Genomic DNA, 20,013 nt, shown 5'->3' with positions numbered 1-20,013 from the left:
ATGTACCATTTTGGGAAAGGTTTGCACGTTTGTTATTGATTCAGGGAGTTGTGATAATTTGATATCTGAAGAGGCGGTCCAGAAGTTGGCTTTGAAGACAGAAAGTCACCCCAAACCTTATAAGCTTCAGTGGCTTAAAAAGGGAGGTGAAGTGACGGTATCTAAAAGAGCCCTTGTTTCTATTTCTATTGGGTCCACATATAAAGATGATGTTGTGTGTGATGTGGTCCCTATGGACGCGTGTCACTTATTATTGGGTAGACCTTGGGAGTATGAACGTAATATAGAGCATAATGGGTGGTCCAATACTTATAGCTTTCTGTATGGTGGTGTGAAGATAACTCTTGTTCCTAGCAGGCCTAAGAAGTTAGCCACAAAACAGTCGGGTACTTTGTTGACCATCAATCAGTTTCAAGATGAGTTGGAGGACGCAGACAATGTTTTTATTTTGGTATAGTATAGATAAAAGGCCTAAAAAACTCCTGTTTACCTACATGTTAACTGATGCGGGTCCAAGTGTGGAGGAGCGGGCCATCATGTATTTGGAGGCCCAAGATCGGGTAACAAAAGAGGCCTCACTAATAACTTGGGCTACGGGGATCCGTTTCGGGCGTGCGACCAGGCGAAACGAACGTGTGAACGAGCTCCATCTTGCTGCAAACGCCTAAGGCGGTTTGGGTCATCGTCCGGGCCAAAAAACGCTTATTTCCATTAGTTATTTACGTTTTTATGTTTTTTGAAGTGTTTTAGGCATTTTGTTTGTGGGCTTGTGTTTGGCTCGTTCTCTTTTTGAGGCCCGTTTCGAATTTATGTTCCTATTTATATGTTTCTCTAGTAATTGGAAAAGGCAGACTTGAATTTTGAGATAACTCATTTTTCCACTTCAAATTCCGTACCCTTTGGGTTGCAATTTGGGGGTTGGGAAGAACTGCACGGGTATTCGTAGAATCAACGTGTTTGATCTTCATTTTTTCGTAACACACCCTACATCATTAACTTAGCAAATCTGTAAAATGTCTAATTCTTCATTCAAGCCCAAATTTCAAACCCAACTAAAAAATAACAAAGATGGGACGCTAAAACTTAAACAGCAATTGGGGTTCCCACTCCCAGCAACATCAGAGACATCGCATAACAAGGCACCAACGATTTGGGGTTTCAATCATCATCGTCATCATCAGCGATTGGGGTTTCCGTTCTAGCAATATTTCGTGTTTAGAACTATAAACTACACCGAATACAACACAAAATCGTCGTATTGTGGTTTTTTTTTTATATATGACTGATGAGTTTATATTATAGAGAGTGACCCAAATTTTTTGTCTCGCAAGTTTTTTATGATTCTCGGAGACGGTCCTTGCCTAGGGGGCCACCGTAAGAGGCACTACGCTTAAACCACACATGTCACAAAGAGACGTGACCCCTTAAACCCCACATTTCATCCTGTCTCGATTAACTTAAACTATATTTCGTATCTTCTAAAAACTACTTTTATCTTGTGCGCATTATATATAGTAATGTATAAATTAAAATCAATCAAGGAGCTACATTGATTAATTGGATATAGAAGAAAAGATACTGATAAAAGCTGAGCATGATTACAAATTTATAATGCGATAGAGATGGATGATTCATTGAAGCCATGAGAGGTCGCATTAACTAGATTTGTACTTCCAGTCTTCCACTAATGTTATTTGGTATCCCTTTCCTAACTTTACCGACATTTAATATCCAATAATTCTTTCTTTCTAAATCCTATGGGTAACGTGGCATGCAACCATCACTTTATTCGTGCATGCCCCCAATTACATTGTATATACAACAAAATGACAAATATAACTTATAGGATCCCATCAACATCATACTCAATAAATTTCACCAATAGCAAAGCTAAGGTAGGATCTGAGTAGGGTAAGATATAGACAGCCTTATCTCTACCTCGTAAAAATAGAGAGACTGCTTCCAATGAGACCCCCGACTCAAGTTATAGGATCACATGTTGTGGTCTAATGCGTACGTCGTTATGACATTATCAAAACAAGCAAGTTAAATTTGGTCCTCAATATGGGAGGTGCCAAGCCATTAACGTCCTTGAGGAATAAATGAAGTAGGGGATTGGGTCTACTCTAAACCAACCAATCACACTTTTTTCTTTTTTCTTTTAAATTAATTTTCAGCTAAACCATAATTTGATAGTTAAATGGCGGGTTAATTGGGTCGACTCTAAACCAACCAATCACACTTTGCGGGCCCAGATGAAGTGTTTTGGGAAAGATTTAAAGATAAGATTATGGAGGTTTTAAATGAATTTCATTCTAGTGGAAAGATCAGCAACGGATGTAACTCTTCCTTTGTTGCTCTCATCCCGAAATCGAATGACCCTCAAGATATCTCTAATTTCCGCCCGATTTCGTTGGTTGGGTCGATTTATAAAATTATTGCCAAGGTCCTGGCTAATAGACTCAAGCTAGTTATCAGTGAGATTTCATCTCCAGTGCAATCTGCCTTTGTTGGAGGCCAAAATATTCTGGATAGTCCGCTCATTGTTAGTGAAACGGTGGCTTGGGCAAAAAAATCAAAGACTTAGTTGCTTGTGTTCAAAGTCGATTTCGAAAAGGCATACGATTCTATTAATTGGAAATTTATTTTCCGGTTGATAGAAAAAATGGATTTCCCAAAGAAATGGATCTCATGGATTAAGGGTTGTCTGGTCTCCGGTATGGGGTCAGTGCTAGTTAACGGGTCGCCAACTAAAGAATTCAAGTATAAGAGGGGGTTAAGAGTTAAGACAAGGTGACCCTCTATCCCCGTTTTTGTTCATCATAGCAATGGAAGTTATCAGTTTATTCACTAAACGGGTAATTGATTTGGGCCTTTTTCAAGGTCGTCAACTTCCTAACGGTGGTCCGAATATTTCTCACCTTTGCTATGCGGATAACGTGGTATTTATTGGGTTATGGTCGGAAGAGAATGTTGTTGCTTTAAACCGATTATTAAGGTGGCTTGATCTTGTGACCGGGCTTAAGGCTAATCGCCGCAAATGCAAAATTTTCGGTATAGGAGTTGACGACAATGAAGTGGCTCGTCTTGCGAATATAGTCAAATTTGATGTCGGTTCCCTCCCATTCATGTATTTGGGTATCCCGATTGGAGTTAACATGAAAAGATCTAAGTTTTGGAAACCGGTTATAGATCTAGACTTTCTAAATGGAAAGCTAGATATCTCTCGTTTGCGGACCGTATGACGTTAGCCAAATTGGTTCTTGGTAGTTTACCGTCTTATTTTCTATCATTGTTTGTTGTCCCTAAATGTATCATTAAAAAACTAGAGAAGATTAGGAGGGAGTTCATATGGGGAAAGACGATTACTGGGCATAAACTTAGGTGGGTTCGATGGGATCTTTTATTGAAAGCTAGGAAAGCTAATGGAATGGGTTTAGGGGGCATTCAAAGTTATAACCATGCGATGTTAATCAAGTGGTGGTGGAGAATAAAAGCAAACCCGAACCAACTTTGGGCCGATGTGGTGGCGTCAATACAGGGAGGTAACTCCAATACCCATTCTAATCCTGTCATTCCTTTAAAGAAAACAATCCCAGGGGTTTGGAAGGATATAGGTTCGGTTGATATGGCTATGTCTAAAATCGGTATTAATATCAAAGATAACCTGGTGGTGGAAGGTGATGTGTGGAAATGGAGAAGTGATCCGGGTGGGTCCTTTTCGGTAAAACAGGTTCATATGGACATCGAAAAAGTCACGGCGGAGGAAGATAATGACAGCTTCGTCTTCGTGTGGAATAACTGGGCTCCTTCGAAAGCTAATTACCTGCTGTGGAGGGCTATTATGGGTAAGATAGCTTCAAAAGTGGGACTGATTCAGAGGGGTATCCCCCTCGTTGACAGTGTGTGCCCACGATGTAGGTTACAGGACGAAGACCCGGACCACATCTTTGTTAATTGCTTATGGGCTAAATGTGTTTGGTGGAATATTTTAGCCTGGCTTTGGATTAATTTCATCAATAGTAACAACCTGAAAGAGTTTATTTTCCACATAAATCAGGGTTAAAGTTTGGAAAAAGATCGTGTATACGATTGTTTTAGCGACAATTTGGAAACTTTGCAGTGCTAGGAATGAAAAGGTGTTCGACGACAATTTCATTCCTATTAGTAAGACTATGGATCAGATAAAGGAAGATGCGTTCCTTTGGATTTGTAACAGATCAAAACTCAAGTCGCCAAAATGGGAGAAATGGAAGGTTTTCGATATTATTGAGCTCATGTAAACTGTTTCCTTGTCGTTTTTTGTGGTTGTATGTTGTTTCCAGCCTCTTGCTGGCTCTTTATATTTATATATAAAATGAGTTTGTCGTTAAAAAAAATGGCGGGTTGGTAAATACTCATTTTCTACTTGGACAGTAACGTGGTGGGACGTCATGTTCAACCACATCGCAAGATCTAATCATGTTCGAATATTATCATTATATGTTTAGTTAATGTGTGTTTGGAATTAATTATTAAAACGATGTTTATTAACAAAATTTTATAATAATTAAGTTTGAAATGTGTAATTAAAACTGGATGTGGAAAAAGCATTACTAAACCTTTTTTTAACGACAAATGGTCCTAAGGTGTAAACAAGTCTAGAGGCTCAAGAATTACTCGTGATCGGCTCGGTTAAAAGCTCGAACGAGCCGAGGCCTTAATGAGCCCGAGCTCGAACCTGAAATAGAGCTCATTTAGTTATCGAGCTTAAGCTTGATCCTGAAACACAAAGCTCGTTTAGGCTTGCGAGCCTAAACGAGCCCAAACAAAATTTAGTTTTTTTTTTATATATATAATAATAATAATAATAATAATAATAATAATAATAATAATAATAATAATAATAATAATAATAATAATAATAAGACTATCCACATCAAGGATGTTTGTAGGTGACATGGAGGGTGTTCATTCCTATGTGGAGGGCATTTGTGAGAGGGATGAATTAGTGGGTGTTGTAGAGGATGACATGGAGGGTGTTCATTCTTCACAATTCTTGGGGAAGAATGGTGAAGAATGACCTAATGGTGGGTCCTTTTTTTTTTATAAGGTTGTTTGTGGGAAGGATATATATGTTATTGTTGTGGGTAAAAAATGTTTGTGGGAACAATAAGTGAAAAGCTGATGTGACATGCTGATTAGGCTGTTTGTAGAAAGGATAGTCTTTCACTGATGCGGATAGTCTAATAATAATAATAATAATAATAATAATAATAATAATAATAATAATAATAATAATAATAATAATAATAATAATAATAATAATAATAATAATAATAATAATAATAATAGTGATGATAACATTAGTGAGCCGAGCTTTGGCTCGTTTAACCGATGTTGAAGCGAGCTCGAGCCGAGCTTTTAGCTCGTTTGAGGTTGTTCTCAAAATAGATCGAGCCGAGTCGAGCTAAGCTCGAGCTTTAAATTTTACTCGTGAGTCATGCTCGAGCTTAAATAAGTCGACTCGAACCGAGCCGACCTCGAGCCTAGTCAGGCTCGAGCTTGTACCGGCTTGTTTACACCCGTAAGTCAAATACTGGTGGTACCTGAATACGGATATTTATGTTAAACCCTATTAATAATAGATTTGTCGACAAATCTGTAAACTCAAACCGGAGCCATAAAACCAAAAAGGCAAAAAGGAAGTCGATAAAAAAATGTATGCTAAGTTCACGTTTAAAAAGAAAACTTTTTTCAGAGCTGGTTCCTTTTTACATGGAAAACGAACACATCCACGTAAAATAAAAAAAAAAAATATAAAAGTGCTAATTAAATGGTAGTCCATGTTGTAAACAAATAAATTACGGGGATTTAGTCCTTTAGATATATTTGCATTTAGGATTCGGTTGAATTAAGAACCACCATTAGTTGTGAGAATCATGAGAACTCCTACTTTTCACGCAGCATTTTTTGTACAAACGTAGATGAAAATGTTATAAACACATCTGTAAAAAAAAACTAAATCACAACATAACGTTGATGACATATACGCATGTGCTTTAATCACTTGTAAATTATTATTCACAACTCGGTTTTAAGCATATCATAATGATATATTTAGAATTTTATAAAAAAAAAATTATCTTAATAGTTATAAGAAAAAATATAATATGTTTAAAAGTAATTTTAGTATAAAATTGTTATAAAAAGATTTATTTTAAAATAGTAAAATAAAAACCACAATAAAAAAACATTTCTAAAACCTTTTACTTTGACACTTGTAAACCTTTAGGGAAGTAATACATGTTAATTGTACCTTATGTTTAAATAATTGTAATTCACTGTTAATGTCCTTTACATTTGTTAGATTATAGAATTACACAAATGATAGTTTATGACAGTGTGCACGGTTCAATTATTAGCCTAAAAAACAAAGCAAAAAATCTTAGCCTAATTAGTTTTGAGTTAATTGATTCGGTTAATTCGATAAGTTTATCGTTTTTGGTTCAATTCGATTAATAACCAAAATCAAACTTGAGACAAAATTTTTGCTTTGAAATAAATACATAATTGCGGTATAAGTACATGAATAGAGATATAAAACATCAAAAACATGAAATTGACTTATAAAAGTTAGAAATATATGAAAATACGAATAGTACGATTTAGTATGGTTAAATTCGGTTAATCAAAAGGTAAAAAAACAATCATCAATTTCCAGTTAATTTCAGTTCGATTAAATCAGTTTTCGCATTTCGGTTATTACTCACCTTTAGACCATCCGTAGTGGGCAAGATCTTGGCGTGATTCTCCCCCAAACACGCCCAACCACGCCCAAGCCCCACCCCCTATAGCGTTTTAGGGCGTTTTTGGCCAAATTTTTTGTTTTGACGTGTTTGAAACAACGCCGCAAGGGGGAATAACTGACCAATCACTTTCAGCTTCATTTGTTTTGTCCAATAAGATTTTTAATGTTTTTTATTTAATTTTATTACAAACATAATGGCCCACAATCCTCACATCCCACTACATCCATTTTATAAAAACGCTCAATAATGCCCCTTGCTAACTGTACTATCACATAACAAAAAACGTCCAAGAATGAGAGCATTATTCAGCCTTACTACTACGCATTTTGTTACTTTACCGCATACATAGCTAGCTGCCATATAAATTTAAAACCTAGCTACACAAGAGTCAATAAATTTAAAAATTCGATAAAAATTTTTGGCTAAATTGCAACTGGGTGAATCTTGATTCTGTTTGACCAATAGCTTGTTTAGAATCTGGACCATTATCACATCTTCCTGTACTCTTTTTACTTCTCTCATCTTCCAAAATATATCACCTTTTTCACTTTCAAATTCCCACACAAAATAATATTATTACTTTTTTCCTCCATTAAAATGGACCTCAAAACCTCCAACTATCTTCAAGAGCCTACTTCATTCTTCCATTCTCATGGGGTACACTTTACCAGTTTAGTTTTACACTTCTTTAATTGTTAATGAATTTGTTCAACTTTTTTTTTGGTATTAATTGTTGAGTTTTTATAGGGAGTAAGAGTGAGGAAGGATCCTGACCCAATGGGTAAAACAGATGGAGCTCCATCTACACTGGGTCGACCCGGTTTCAGCTTTACAGTCGGGTCAAGAAAGAGTGTCCCTTCGAAATGGGATGATGCTGAAAAATGGCTAATTAATGGTCATGACTCACCTTCAAATTTTATGGTTAAACAATGTGGTATTAATGGGCCTGTGATTAAACCATTTGAGTCCTCTGATCTTGTTCTGAAAGGTAATTAATTTTCCTTCGAGTTTATTATTTATTATAGTTATTATTATTTGATTTATCATTTATCTTTAAGTGTATATGTCACTCAGTTATAATTCTCTCTCCATTTTGAATATTAGTTATTCATGTTTTAGTATTATGATTATCATTATCTATAGTTGGTTAGCTTTATATCTATAGTTATTTAACTGTTTAATTATTTAATTCACAAAAAAATATTAACCAAATAATCACACAATTTTTGTAATATTAGCTTATAATTCATACATTTCATACTGCAGATAAATTTACAAATGAAGCAGAACCCATTTTTAAAAAACTGAAATGTTTGGGAACCATGGAGGGGGTTCAGGAGGTCAAAAACCGAGACGCGGGGACAGAGATGACTCCAGTCGAAAGCTCAACCACCACGCGATGCCCAACGCCACTGAAAAGCTTGTCTCCACCGCGACACAACACCCCCGAAAGCAGGTTATTACTGCAGGGAATGGTGGACGAGAGTAACTCTCAACTGGAGTGTCATTTAGCTAATAAGCTGCAACAATGGACACCGTTCGATGCAGTGAATTCCAACTGGAGCTCCATGGAGGAAGAAGAAGCAGAAATATCGAAAAGTTTGAGACACTTTGAGATCAACAACGGGTTTTTAGAAGGCATTTCGGGGCCTAGACCTTCTGCTTGGGAAGAAAAGGAAATGTCCGAACCCTGCGTGAGGTAAATTTTTCGATATGTTTCGGTTTTTAGGGTCTTTGGTTGGATTCAAACTAGAGGTGTTAAAGACCTGTTAGCATCGATCGAACCGGTTTGACCAGTGTGAGTCCAATTAGTTTGGTTCATGTCTCCGTTTTCACGGTTTGGTCCAGTTTTAAACTTGGAACCGGTTAGTTTAACCTTTTTATCATTTATATATAATGTTATTGAAAATATGTGGTTATATAAATGTATTATAATAATGAAGCCTCTTTTTATTATTCTTAAAAATATATACAAATTAATTATTTTGAAAAAAAAAAATAATTTAAGACTCGTTCAAATTGTCAAAACCAAATTATTAAACTTTAAAACCGGTCAACCCATCCAACCAGGTCGGTTTGATTTGTCGTTTTATGAAAGCGTAGTTAGCGGTTCAACCCAGAACTGTTCACTGACACCTTAGTTCAATCATAGATACTGGGGAAAAAGTTAAAAAAAAAACAAATAATTTTGAAAATTTTAAAACAAAAAACTGGTTCAAATCATAACTGAACCGTTAAATTGTCAAACCGGCTGACCCTCCCACCCATCCAACCGGGCCGGTTTGGTTTCTCGCTTTCCGAAACCATTGTTAACGGTTCAACTCAGAATTATCATCAAAACCGGTTGCCAACACCCCGGATTCAAACATTAATTTTTGGGGGGAAAAGAAACTTTTATGGATTTGTACAATTATGTTGCTTTTTTGCAGGTATCAAATAAAGGAAGCAAAAATTCAAGCTTGGGTGAATCTCCAAAAAGCCAAAGCAGAAGCTGAATCAAAAAAGCTAGAGGTGACAAATAATATCTTTTTTAACTAAACCATATTGGCCTTTATTTTTTAACTAGTAATATGACCTCACGCATTGCAACGATAATATGGTTTTTTTTTTTAAACAAAAATATTTTTTTTTTTATTAAAACTGTAGTGTCATATAATAAATTTGTTAAAATTAAGCGGTGTAAATGAAATTATGAAGTAAAAGACAAAGTTATTTATTATTTTCAACACATAAGAATCAGGTTGTACAATATGTTTATAAAATTGTAAATCACTATTAACAAAAGTTGAGAAATGTATTATATAAAAGTTGAAAGTGTATTACAGGTAAAGATTCAGAAGATGAGATCGAAACACGAGGAAAAGATGATGAAAAAGATGACAATCGTTCACAGAAAAGCCGAGGAACTAAGAACCGCAGCCCAGCTCGACCACCTTGAAATGATAGCTAAATCAAACAAGCCGACGGACCACCCCCGCCCAAGTGTGCAGTTTTCGGGCCACCACGGTTCATGTGGTTGCTTGATCAGTAACCGATAAACCAATTCCTTAAATCCAACGGTTAACGTTGATCCACACTTGCGTGTATTTGAAGTTTTGACAAGAGTTAGTTCCTGTTAACCCATGAACCATATTTTAACCATATTATTATTATTATTATAATTATTACTCATGTTGTTGTATTGTGATGTGATATACTGTTTGTGTTTAACGTTTACTATCACGACATGGGTTTTGTCTGTTCAAAGATTGCTTTTGATCCCCGATAAGTTAACCAGTCCGACAATTTTTTACTTTTGCTGTGAAATATCTTTTTTTTTTTATAGTATGTTATCCTTTTTATACAAGCCAATCCTACTGTATATTCGAATATATCAACTTTTAGTTGAAAGAACAAGTCAATTGTTTCGTATATTCAAAGTTAATGATGATCATACACGTGATTTTGGATGTACATATGTCGTACAAACATATGCATCCAAAAAGTCACTATTCTTGTTATTCTCTGTTTGATGTTGTGTGTGATTGGGGTGAGCAGAAAACCGAAATAACTGAAAAATCCGGACTGAAAAAACCAAACCGAAATAAAAACCGACGGTTCGGTTTTCGGATTTTTAATAACCGAAAATTTCGGTAAGGTTTTCGGATAACCATTTTCAATAACCGAAAATAATCGAACCGAACCGATAAGTTTTAATAGTATACCAAATCTATATATTTTTATGTTTAAGTTGTTTAAGTGTCTACCCATGCTACTAAGAATTATTAATTTTATTCTTGTTTGTTAAATATTTATAATAAGAACATTACCTTGTTTATTTATCATTAAATTATCCATTGTTTACAATAACTAACATAGTTTAATATAAAAATTTAATGGTTTCCAAAGTATTATGAAAGAAAACGTCTTAACAAAAAAACTTTGGAGAAACATTAAAATAGATTAAAAGGTTAGGTTTATGTGAATAATATTAATTTAAGGTTTTATTAAAAAACCGAACCGAACCGTGCACACCCCTAGTGTGTGACTACTAAACTTAACCCTCATATGTCAGAAAAACACATAAAATTAAGTATACTTGATTCTATATTTATCTCATTTATACCCTTAACTTAAAAAGTGTGATGGTCAAACTGTCAAAGACTAAAAAGTATGTGTTGTTGATTAACTAAACCACTGTCATATTCCCGTTACGTATGAATTTGAGCAATAACTAAACACCCAATAACCAGTTTTAGAGGAATAACTAAAACAAAAATAAATAATAAATAAAAAGAAAACAAAAAAAATAAACAAATAAAAAATGAAACAATGTGATTGGTTAGACTGGGGTGGGTCCCACCTACTTCCTCAATGGCGCCCACATTAACACGACATTGGAATGACAATGGATCTCAATGGCGCCCCCATTAACAAGCCGGCACGGTGTTAAACGCCCCCATGCTGATTTGGCATGAAGACGTTAATTGACAACACTCAGTCTTATTAAATAGGTAAATATAAAACTTTTTAAGTATTTTGATTTGACATATAAAATACTAGTAGTATTATTAGCTTGATATATATGATATTGTATAAAATTTTCAGTTATACATATAAAAAAAATTGCAAGATATGTTCTCAAAATGAATAACAGATCAACAGAAACTGAAAATCTCACCATCAAAATAATTGCTAACAAAAGTATTTGACCTTTTATTCCAAATTTCCTCAAGGCCTGTTTTGTAGTTTATCACCACCAGAAGCAAAACAAAAACGCTGTGAACCCATTTAATCACGGAACTCATCCATGAACTTCTGGTGAAATTCAGTCAACCGCGAAACTATAGCCGGAATCTTCTCCTCTTGTGGCAATATCGTGCACCGAAAATGCCACGTCCCAGGAACCTGTAACCGAGTTTGATTAGTTCTCATAGTTCTTGCAGTAGTTGTGGTTACTTAAAAACTAAAAACACTCACTTATGAACCAATATGAAAAAAGGTATTGAAAAATTTACCTGACCAAAACCAGAACCAGGAACCACAACTATACCAGTGGCGTTTAGAAGGCGAGCAGCGTAATAAGCGTCGGGTGCTTTTTTAAGTGATTCCGCTTCTTTTATTGCTTTGTTGGGCAGCCGAATGCGTGGGAAAAGATACATTGCGCCTTCTGCTTTGTTGCAAGTAACACCCTCTAACTTGTTCAATCCATCTTCCAATATCTATTATTTAAAATTAACAAAAAAAAAAAAAAAAACAAAATTATAATTTACCACGAATTATCATCGAGATTAGTGATCTATTATTAATATGACTTAAACTGACCTTTGCACGCCTTGCCAGTGATTGCAGGATGCCATCTTTTTCGGCAAAGTAGGATTCGTATGATTCATCTCCAACCTGAAAAACACGCGTATTTGAATCATAATTATAGATATTAAAAGGTGTCGATTGATGAATAGTATCCACACCTTTTACACTTTCACCCCCTGTAGTTTACTCAGTTTACTTTTTATACCCTAAACTTTAATAAAGTTTTCTTTCGACTTTATTTTTATGTTTTTCTCTTTCGGTTGTCATACCGGGTATCAAACAACCCCTAAACTTCAATAAACTTTTCTTTCGACTTTAGTTTTATGTTTTTCTCTTTCGGTTGTTAGACTAGTTATAGTGAGTTAACCGATTGTCAAATGATGAACCAAACATACCTTTGGAGGGCTCATAACAAGGCTTGCAAGAATCTGACCAGAAATATTCGAACACAAATTCACGGATGCCACCTTGTAAATTTGTTCCCTAACCTCCGGACTGAAACCGGTCACCTCCATGTAACCACCTCTTTTCCCACATTCACCATAATACCCTGCACATCGGAAACTTTTTAGTCGCAAACTTCCGCATGATGTCTCGTCACGAAATAAAAAATGTAAGAAAAACAACCATACCTTTCGACACCGATTGAAAAGAAACCAAGGGGATATCCTTGTCACCATATCCCATTGAACGCGCGACTTTCTTGAAAGAGTGAAACTGCTTCTCGGGGACATAGACATTTTCCTGGTATACCTTTATAATGTCCACGTAATGTTTAAGGTTAACATAGATTTACTTAAGAAAATGCTTTGACTAAATTGTGGAAATTCTTTACCTCATCCGCTAGAAGAACCAAACCTTCTTTCTTGCAAAACTCGACAATTTCACGTTGGTTCTCCTCTGCAAGAACCTACATAAATATTATAAAAAAATAAGTTACAAAAAAAAAAAGAGAATACATTGATCAGTTGTTTATAAAAACTAGAGTAAAATGCCAGTTTCGTCCCCAAGGTTTGGCCAGTTTTGTGACTTTCGTTCAAAGGTTTGTTTTTGCGCATCTGGATCCAAAAGGTTTGAAATCTTGCCACTTTCATTCGACTCGTTAACTCCATCCATTTTTCTCCGTTATGTCGGGGTATTACCGTCTTTTTAGACAATTTTTATTAAGCTAAAAACACTATAAGAAATAAAGATCCACCTCTGCTGACTTTATTTCAAATAGTGTTTTTAGTTTAATAAAAAAATGTCTAAAAAGACGGTAGTTCCCCTGAATTAACGGAGAAAAACGGATGGAGTTAATGAGTCGGATGAAAATGGCAAGATTTCAAACCTTTTAGATCTAGATGCGGAAAAACAAACCTTTGGACAAAAGTCGCAAAACTAACCAAACGTCAGGGATGAAAATGGCATTTTACTTTAAAAACTAATATATACACATATATAATTTACCTGTCCTGTTGGGTTTCCTGGATTAATCACAACCAACGCCCTAACCGCAATACCCTTTTGTCTAGCAGTTTCCAGTTGCTTCTTGAGCTCAGAGATCTCAAGTCCCCACCCTGTTGCTTCATCGAGATAATAAGGAACCTGAAAAAACCATTACGTGTTGCTCGATTATACTTCTTTATAAACTTGAAATCATTCTTGAACTCAAATACAGCAAGAATACGGTTAAACTGGAAGTAAAAATACATACAAGAGTTCCACCATGAAGGGCGATCGAAGCGGAATAAAGAGGGTACTGAGGAATTGGACAGAAAATTCCATCGGTCTCCGATCGTATCAGCAACTGCATCATCATGTGGACCTGGTATAAAACATAATACAATCTGTAATTAATTTGACATGTTACACTAGTTTCATACTATTATTCCATATATTATTCCATATATTAATAAGCAACTTATATGTGCATCATTAGTTGTACCTTGTGTTTAGGGAGTGTTTTAAAAAAAAACTTGATTTTTTACTTTTAATCCAAACCTTTCATATTTTACATTTTAACCCCTTTTCATTTTTTTACTTTTAATCCAAAGTTTACCATCTTTTATAATTTAGCACAACCTTTATTATTTACAACTTTCGTATCCCATGTTTTTTATCTTTCGCAAGTTTTTTGTTTTACGTTTCGTTCTAAATTTTTCGAGTTAACATATCGTAGCGTTCATGTGAGGTTCAACGTTTTTGCTCTATTTTTCATATTTGACAGACCCGTCGCAACGCGTTCATTTTTCCCATTTTGAAAAGTTTGCCGCAACGGGCGAGTCGTAGAAATTTCTTCGTATTCAGACATTGTAACGGGTGTGTGTGGTTCAACGATTTTAGTCTGCTTTTCATTCAGTGTAATTTTTACCATTTTATCTATTTTATTTTTACGATGTTGAGAGTCGATGTGGTTGTGGCATTGTTGCTACTTGGCACGGTTTTACGAACGTTTTTAACCTATTAATTTTTTACTAATTTTTTGTTTCGGTTTACCCCTATACTTCCTTTACTTAAAAACTATTTTTTACGTGCATATTTTATGTACGGGTATGTGTAAATATGATTTCTTCTACATTCCGACGTAAACTTTTTTATAGACGAGTCAGGTCAAATATAATACGTTTTCGTTTAAAGAAACCATTTTTACGTGCATATTTCTATGTACGTTTTCGTATAAATTCAAGTTGTTCTACGTTTCGACGTAAACGTTTTTGGGAAATGATTCAGGTCAAATATAATATGTTTTCGTATTACGTTTCCTAAGGTTTGTTTCGAACCGAGTGGATTCAAATTATGGTTTCTTTTTCTCTTTTTTTTTTCGAAATCTCTAATTAATCCCTTTCGATTACATGTGCATATTTTCCTTCATAACCGTTACATTTTCTTTGTATAAGTTGGGTCACATACAGGGCCGGCCCAAGGGTAAGCCAAATGAGGCTTGGGCCTTGGGCCACCAAAACTATAAGGCCTCTACAATTTGATGAAACCACAGTCCATTTATAAAAGATTTAGGGTGTGGGTTATCAATAGATTGATGGTTGTAGTGTAGTGGTTTTGTGTATATATGGATAATGGTGAGACCCAGGTTCGAATCCCTTGTTCACCATTTTTTTCTTGTTTTTAAATTTTAACACAATCTTTTAAATAATTACACTTGGGCCCTTCAAGTTTAACTTTCAATCACATACATTTTTTTGGGAAAAGGCCCACAAGATTTTACTTCGCCTTAGGCCACCAACATGGTTGAGCCGGCCCTGGTCACATATAATACGTTATGATTGTTCGATATGAATTCCATTTACTTTACGTTTGATCCAATCACAATGCTTATACATGTTACACTGAGTTCAAATGGATACGTCGAAATGTGTGTTTTCATATGGTTAATGCATCATGTAACGTTTGGACTAATCCATTCAATGTTTATGATGTACCCGCGCCGCAACGCGGGTGGATCTTAACCCTAGTTATATTTTATATAACAAACACTAAGAGCAAAAAAAAAGTAAAGCTTTACCCCTGGACTTGCACCATCTGTCAAGAAAATATCATTTGGGTCAGCGGGAAAACCATCGCGAGCTTCAATGCCAGCAGCAATGGTGTCACGCAATCCTTTAACACCCTGATGTCCATAATAAATAGCGTAAATTATACTACTATAAAACACAGGCTCAATGATATGATAATATTTTAAAGATTCAAAAGATAGCAGCAGTTTTACCTGACTGTGACTATATGCACCTGTAGCGCTTCCAGGAATTTGATCAAGGATCTGCCATGCTCGCTCAATGGAATCAGCACTGTAAGTTTAACGATGCACGTTAGGGTACTTGAATTCATGTAGAGCTTACAGAAAATTACATAATAGAGTAATCGACACATGTTTTTATATATATATATACCTAAACAATCCTTGTGTTTCACTCTTATCCAATATGGTAGGATGATCACATAATGCAAGAACCTAGCAAATCGAATGCACGGTGGTTAACAACAATTGCAGAAAAAAAAAGAACTAATATTATAGATGGTAATGCTGAATGCAAACCTCTCTGAAGAAAGTGATCGGTTGTTGACCAAGAGAATGCGGATTTCCGATATTGCAGTAAAGTATCTGCAAAATATTAGGATACGACATCAATTATGTAAACCTTTCTAACACAAGAAAAAGAAATATTATACCTCTTCAAAAGGATGAGAGCCTGGATTTGCTTTCAAATCTTGCTGTAAATTCTGTAGTAAACAAATGTAGAAACATCAGAAAGTGATCATTCAACTTAACTAATAGCAACTTTTCAGTTAATATATCAGTTAATAATAATAATAATAATAATAATAATAATAATAATAATAATAATAATAATAATACTTATTCAAATTTGTTTTTTTAGCAGAAACATATTCACTTTATTACCTGAGCCAGAGAAACGATTTCACCTCGAACAGCATACTCACATTTCAAAACCTGGATATACAGAAAGATAAAAACACTAGTACACGGGTCATTTTAGTAGCTAACCTTTTTTTCTTCTTGTATAAACTTACTTATCTGCTGATTGCGTAGTTGTTAATAGCGAATAGCGACAAGGGACCTATATGCTACATAGCGAATAGCGACAAAATAGCGACCGCTATTTTATATATAGCGATACACTATAAAAAGAATTTTGAAAATTTTTATATGTATATTATATCAAAATACCTTGGTATATATGCTATTTTACATGTATATTTAACAAAAACCTATAAATCCAGCTATTTTATAGCTATATCTCATTGGTATTTACATCAAAAAAAAAAAAAAAAAAAACTAACTGTCGCTATTCACGCTATTGGTCACTATGACCCAAATAGCGACACTTGGTCGCTTCGCTACATAGCGCACTATAGCCGCTATTGACAACTATGGCTGATTATGTGTTTTATAAGCAGATAAACAATTTTGATTGTTTGGACCAAGAACAATGCAGTATATGAGATCAATAACCTACCAAAAAATACCAAAACTAAAAAAATGAGTGAAAGTATAAACCAAATACCGTACCGATTTTGTTGGTTTGTTACCAACCGGTATCATTCAAAATACTAAAAAAGTATTGAAACCGAGAACATGAAATAGGAATACTGGTACCAGTGGCGGACCCAGGAATTTTTTTGCTGGGGGTGCGGAATATTTTTAAAGATTTTAGGCCCCTAGCTATATAAAAAAATAGGTTCATAGCAGGTCGGATCGAGTCGGGTCATGTAAGACAAAAGAACATCAAGCTAAAATTTATATAATCATCAAAAATACGTTAAACGTCATTACAAACGTATTTAAAATTCTACCCTACATGTTTTCATTTTTTGAAAATCTATCCAAAAAATTATCTAGAGATACGAAACACTCTATAAGTTCATTACATTTACTCATGGTTCCTATCACATATAAATCGCTCCATAAGTTCATAAAACAACACTAAAAACTTAAACAAAATAAACAATAATGTTCAACCATAGTCCATAATTTTCAATTTTATTTTCAAAGATTCAAGCCCTAGTATTAAATGTTGATTACTTGTAACTTATCATTTAAATAAACAAACGTATAAATAAAACAACAAAATCATTTAACTTCAAGTCTAGAACAACCAAAAAACATAAAAATATCAAACCCTTATACGTCTATATTTTCTCCTAATCATCACATAAAAAAAAAAAACAAAAAATCAACAAAGAAACCATACTAGTTCTATATCGGAATTCTGGCATAATATGGGTCGGTCTTGCCGGAATTTTGTTTTTCCGGCAAAAAAAAGTCGTACAATCGTGAGCAGTGGCACCAAGTCGCTAGGAGTTTTTTTTTTTTGGGCGGGATTTGGAATTGGAATGGGTGGATGGGTTTGGGTTATTTTATTTAGTTCAAATTTCTTTGGGTTGGGTTTGGGTTTGCCGGTTTGGGCTTGGGTTAATAAAAATATATTTTAGATTGTGCTTTGATTGGGTTAAGTAATTAAGTGAATAAGTGGCCTAAGAATAATTATATAAATTATGTTATATACTTGTATATTAAATAATAATCAATGTTTAATTTTTTTATAAATTCATAATAATGTTTTCTAAGTGGGGCGGTTGAAAATTTTCAAGGGGTGTGGTCGAAATTTCCGGCGAAAAATAACACTAAAAAATATTTTTACAAGGGGTGCACCCGCCCACCCACGCATTAGGGTAGGTATGCCCTTGACCGGTACTCGTACAATATTGATGTGACCGCCCAGGGCCAGTTTTTTTTTTTTTCTTTTTATGTAAAAAAATAAGATTACATTATATAGGGGAATGTTAGCATACAATAGTCCTTAACGTGCGATGCGTATGATAGTAAATTACGCATGTTATAAAACTCAAACACTAATCACGCATAAACAAAAAACCATAATCACGCATGAACAAAAACCATAATCACGAATGTGGTCACAAAAAGAAACAACAAAATCACGCATGCTATATTCATAATTACACACTTTATGCGTATGCAAGGACTATTGTATTTTTTAAACTTTTTCATATTATATATATGTTTATTTAAAAATCTATATATTTAAACAGTCAAACCCATTAACAAAAGTCAAAACCCAACTAGTTTAACTTAAACCCAAATAAAAAGGCCCGATTGCCCAAATTTTTGAGGACTCTAGGGGACGGACCTCCGTTTGTTTTAGGGTGAAATGTGATATTTTCTATAAGCAGTTTGAGATTAATTATTTCAAACGCATCATTCCATATGAATTCAAAATTACAATTTATATTCTAGAGTGAAATAAGTTGATTTCAATAAACTATTATATTATATTCAATCTTCTGTTTAAATAATCCCGATCTGAAATATATAAATCCAATTAAACAAAGTAACAGAAAAAAAAAAAAAAAAAAAACCGATTCAATGGTAAAAATCAGGTGAGATGAGTAAAACAAACAAGATCAAGTAATGAACTAACAAAACAAACCTTGGGGTTAAGGGAGTCAACGGAAAGAGGGTTGTGAGAAGCCATTGATGTGTCGGAAGGGAGAGATGTGAAGAATCGAGCAAGTCTGGAACAATAATTTGAAGGAGAAGAAGATTGACGATGGGGGTTTAAAAGGGAAACGGTGGCGTTAGTGATCAAACTTTTGGCTTTGTGAGCTACGAGTCTCCGCATGGCAGGCGGCTTTTGGTTTTTTAAGGTGTGTGAGATTGTATTTGGTTCGTGGTGGTTTCGTGTTTGTCAAGAAAGATCAAAGTCAATTTGGACACGGTCCGTATTTCAAACTTCTTTCAATGTTGTGTGTATCAAAAATCAAATATCATTTATTGCATATTAAGAGCATTCTCATCCAAACCATCAAAATCTGTGTGGGAGGTTTTTAAAATATAAGAAGTATAAAAAGTGGTTGTGAGTGGAGGAGAGAGAAAATGTTACTGTACATCTGTATATTTGGGGGGACACTGTTCACCCCCTATAGTTTTTTAATATATATTGAAAGTGGTTGTGAGTGTATGAGAGAGAAAATGTAATATATATTGAAAAGGAGAGAGAAAAAGTATTTGTTTTTAGTAGAAATATATTGATATAGGAGTTGTTTTTTAGTGGAATGTATGTATATTTTTAGTGGATTGGATGTGAATGCTCTAAATAGCTCTACCTTTTAATTTAGAGTTAAATGGAATTTTAGTCTTTGTAGTTTGAGTCATTTTACCAATTTAGTTCAAAGGTTTTATTTTTCGTCTATGGGTTTAAAAATGTTTCACCGTTGCAATTTTAATCCACTGTGTTAACTTCATCCAATTTTTATGTTAACGAGAAGGGCAATTCGGTCATTTTATATGGCTGAATTGTCCTTCTGGTTAACAGAATTACATAACATAATTAACAGAAGGGCAATTTGGATCAAAATAAGATTGAACAAATAAGTTAACCATTGAACTCCT

At 34.5% G+C, this 20,013-nt stretch overlaps 2 protein-coding genes across 2 annotated transcripts; one reads left to right on the top strand and one right to left on the bottom strand.

Annotated features, from left to right (window-relative positions):
* The first annotated feature begins 7,290 nt into the window (after nucleotides 1-7,290).
* LOC110886443 lies at nucleotides 7,291-9,962 on the top strand. The gene is made up of 5 exons (XM_022134234.2): nucleotides 7,291-7,448; nucleotides 7,539-7,779; nucleotides 8,058-8,490; nucleotides 9,221-9,302; nucleotides 9,617-9,962. Exons 1-5 carry the CDS (start codon nucleotides 7,389-7,391, stop codon nucleotides 9,827-9,829), a joined length of 1,029 nt encoding a protein of 342 aa, XP_021989926.1. The 5' UTR covers nucleotides 7,291-7,388; the 3' UTR covers nucleotides 9,830-9,962.
* A 1,351-nt stretch (nucleotides 9,963-11,313) lies between these two features.
* Nucleotides 11,314-19,376, bottom strand: LOC110886444 (alanine aminotransferase 2). The gene is made up of 15 exons (XM_022134236.2): nucleotides 19,052-19,376; nucleotides 16,483-16,533; nucleotides 16,251-16,301; nucleotides 16,117-16,182; nucleotides 15,971-16,032; nucleotides 15,790-15,868; nucleotides 15,586-15,690; nucleotides 13,780-13,890; nucleotides 13,533-13,670; nucleotides 12,919-12,993; nucleotides 12,716-12,836; nucleotides 12,479-12,633; nucleotides 12,096-12,170; nucleotides 11,789-11,992; nucleotides 11,314-11,678 (listed from the first exon to the last, which is right to left on the bottom strand). Exons 1-15 carry the CDS (start codon nucleotides 19,241-19,243, stop codon nucleotides 11,562-11,564), a joined length of 1,602 nt encoding a protein of 533 aa, XP_021989928.1. The 5' UTR covers nucleotides 19,244-19,376; the 3' UTR covers nucleotides 11,314-11,561.
* Nucleotides 19,377-20,013: the final 637 nt, after the last annotated feature.

This window comes from Helianthus annuus, chromosome 10 (assembly GCF_002127325.2).
Source record: "Helianthus annuus cultivar XRQ/B chromosome 10, HanXRQr2.0-SUNRISE, whole genome shotgun sequence".
Taxonomy (NCBI): Eukaryota; Viridiplantae; Streptophyta; class Magnoliopsida; order Asterales; family Asteraceae; genus Helianthus; species Helianthus annuus.
Note: the sequence above shows the minus strand (reverse complement) of the source record. Positions and strands in the feature narration are given on the sequence as shown.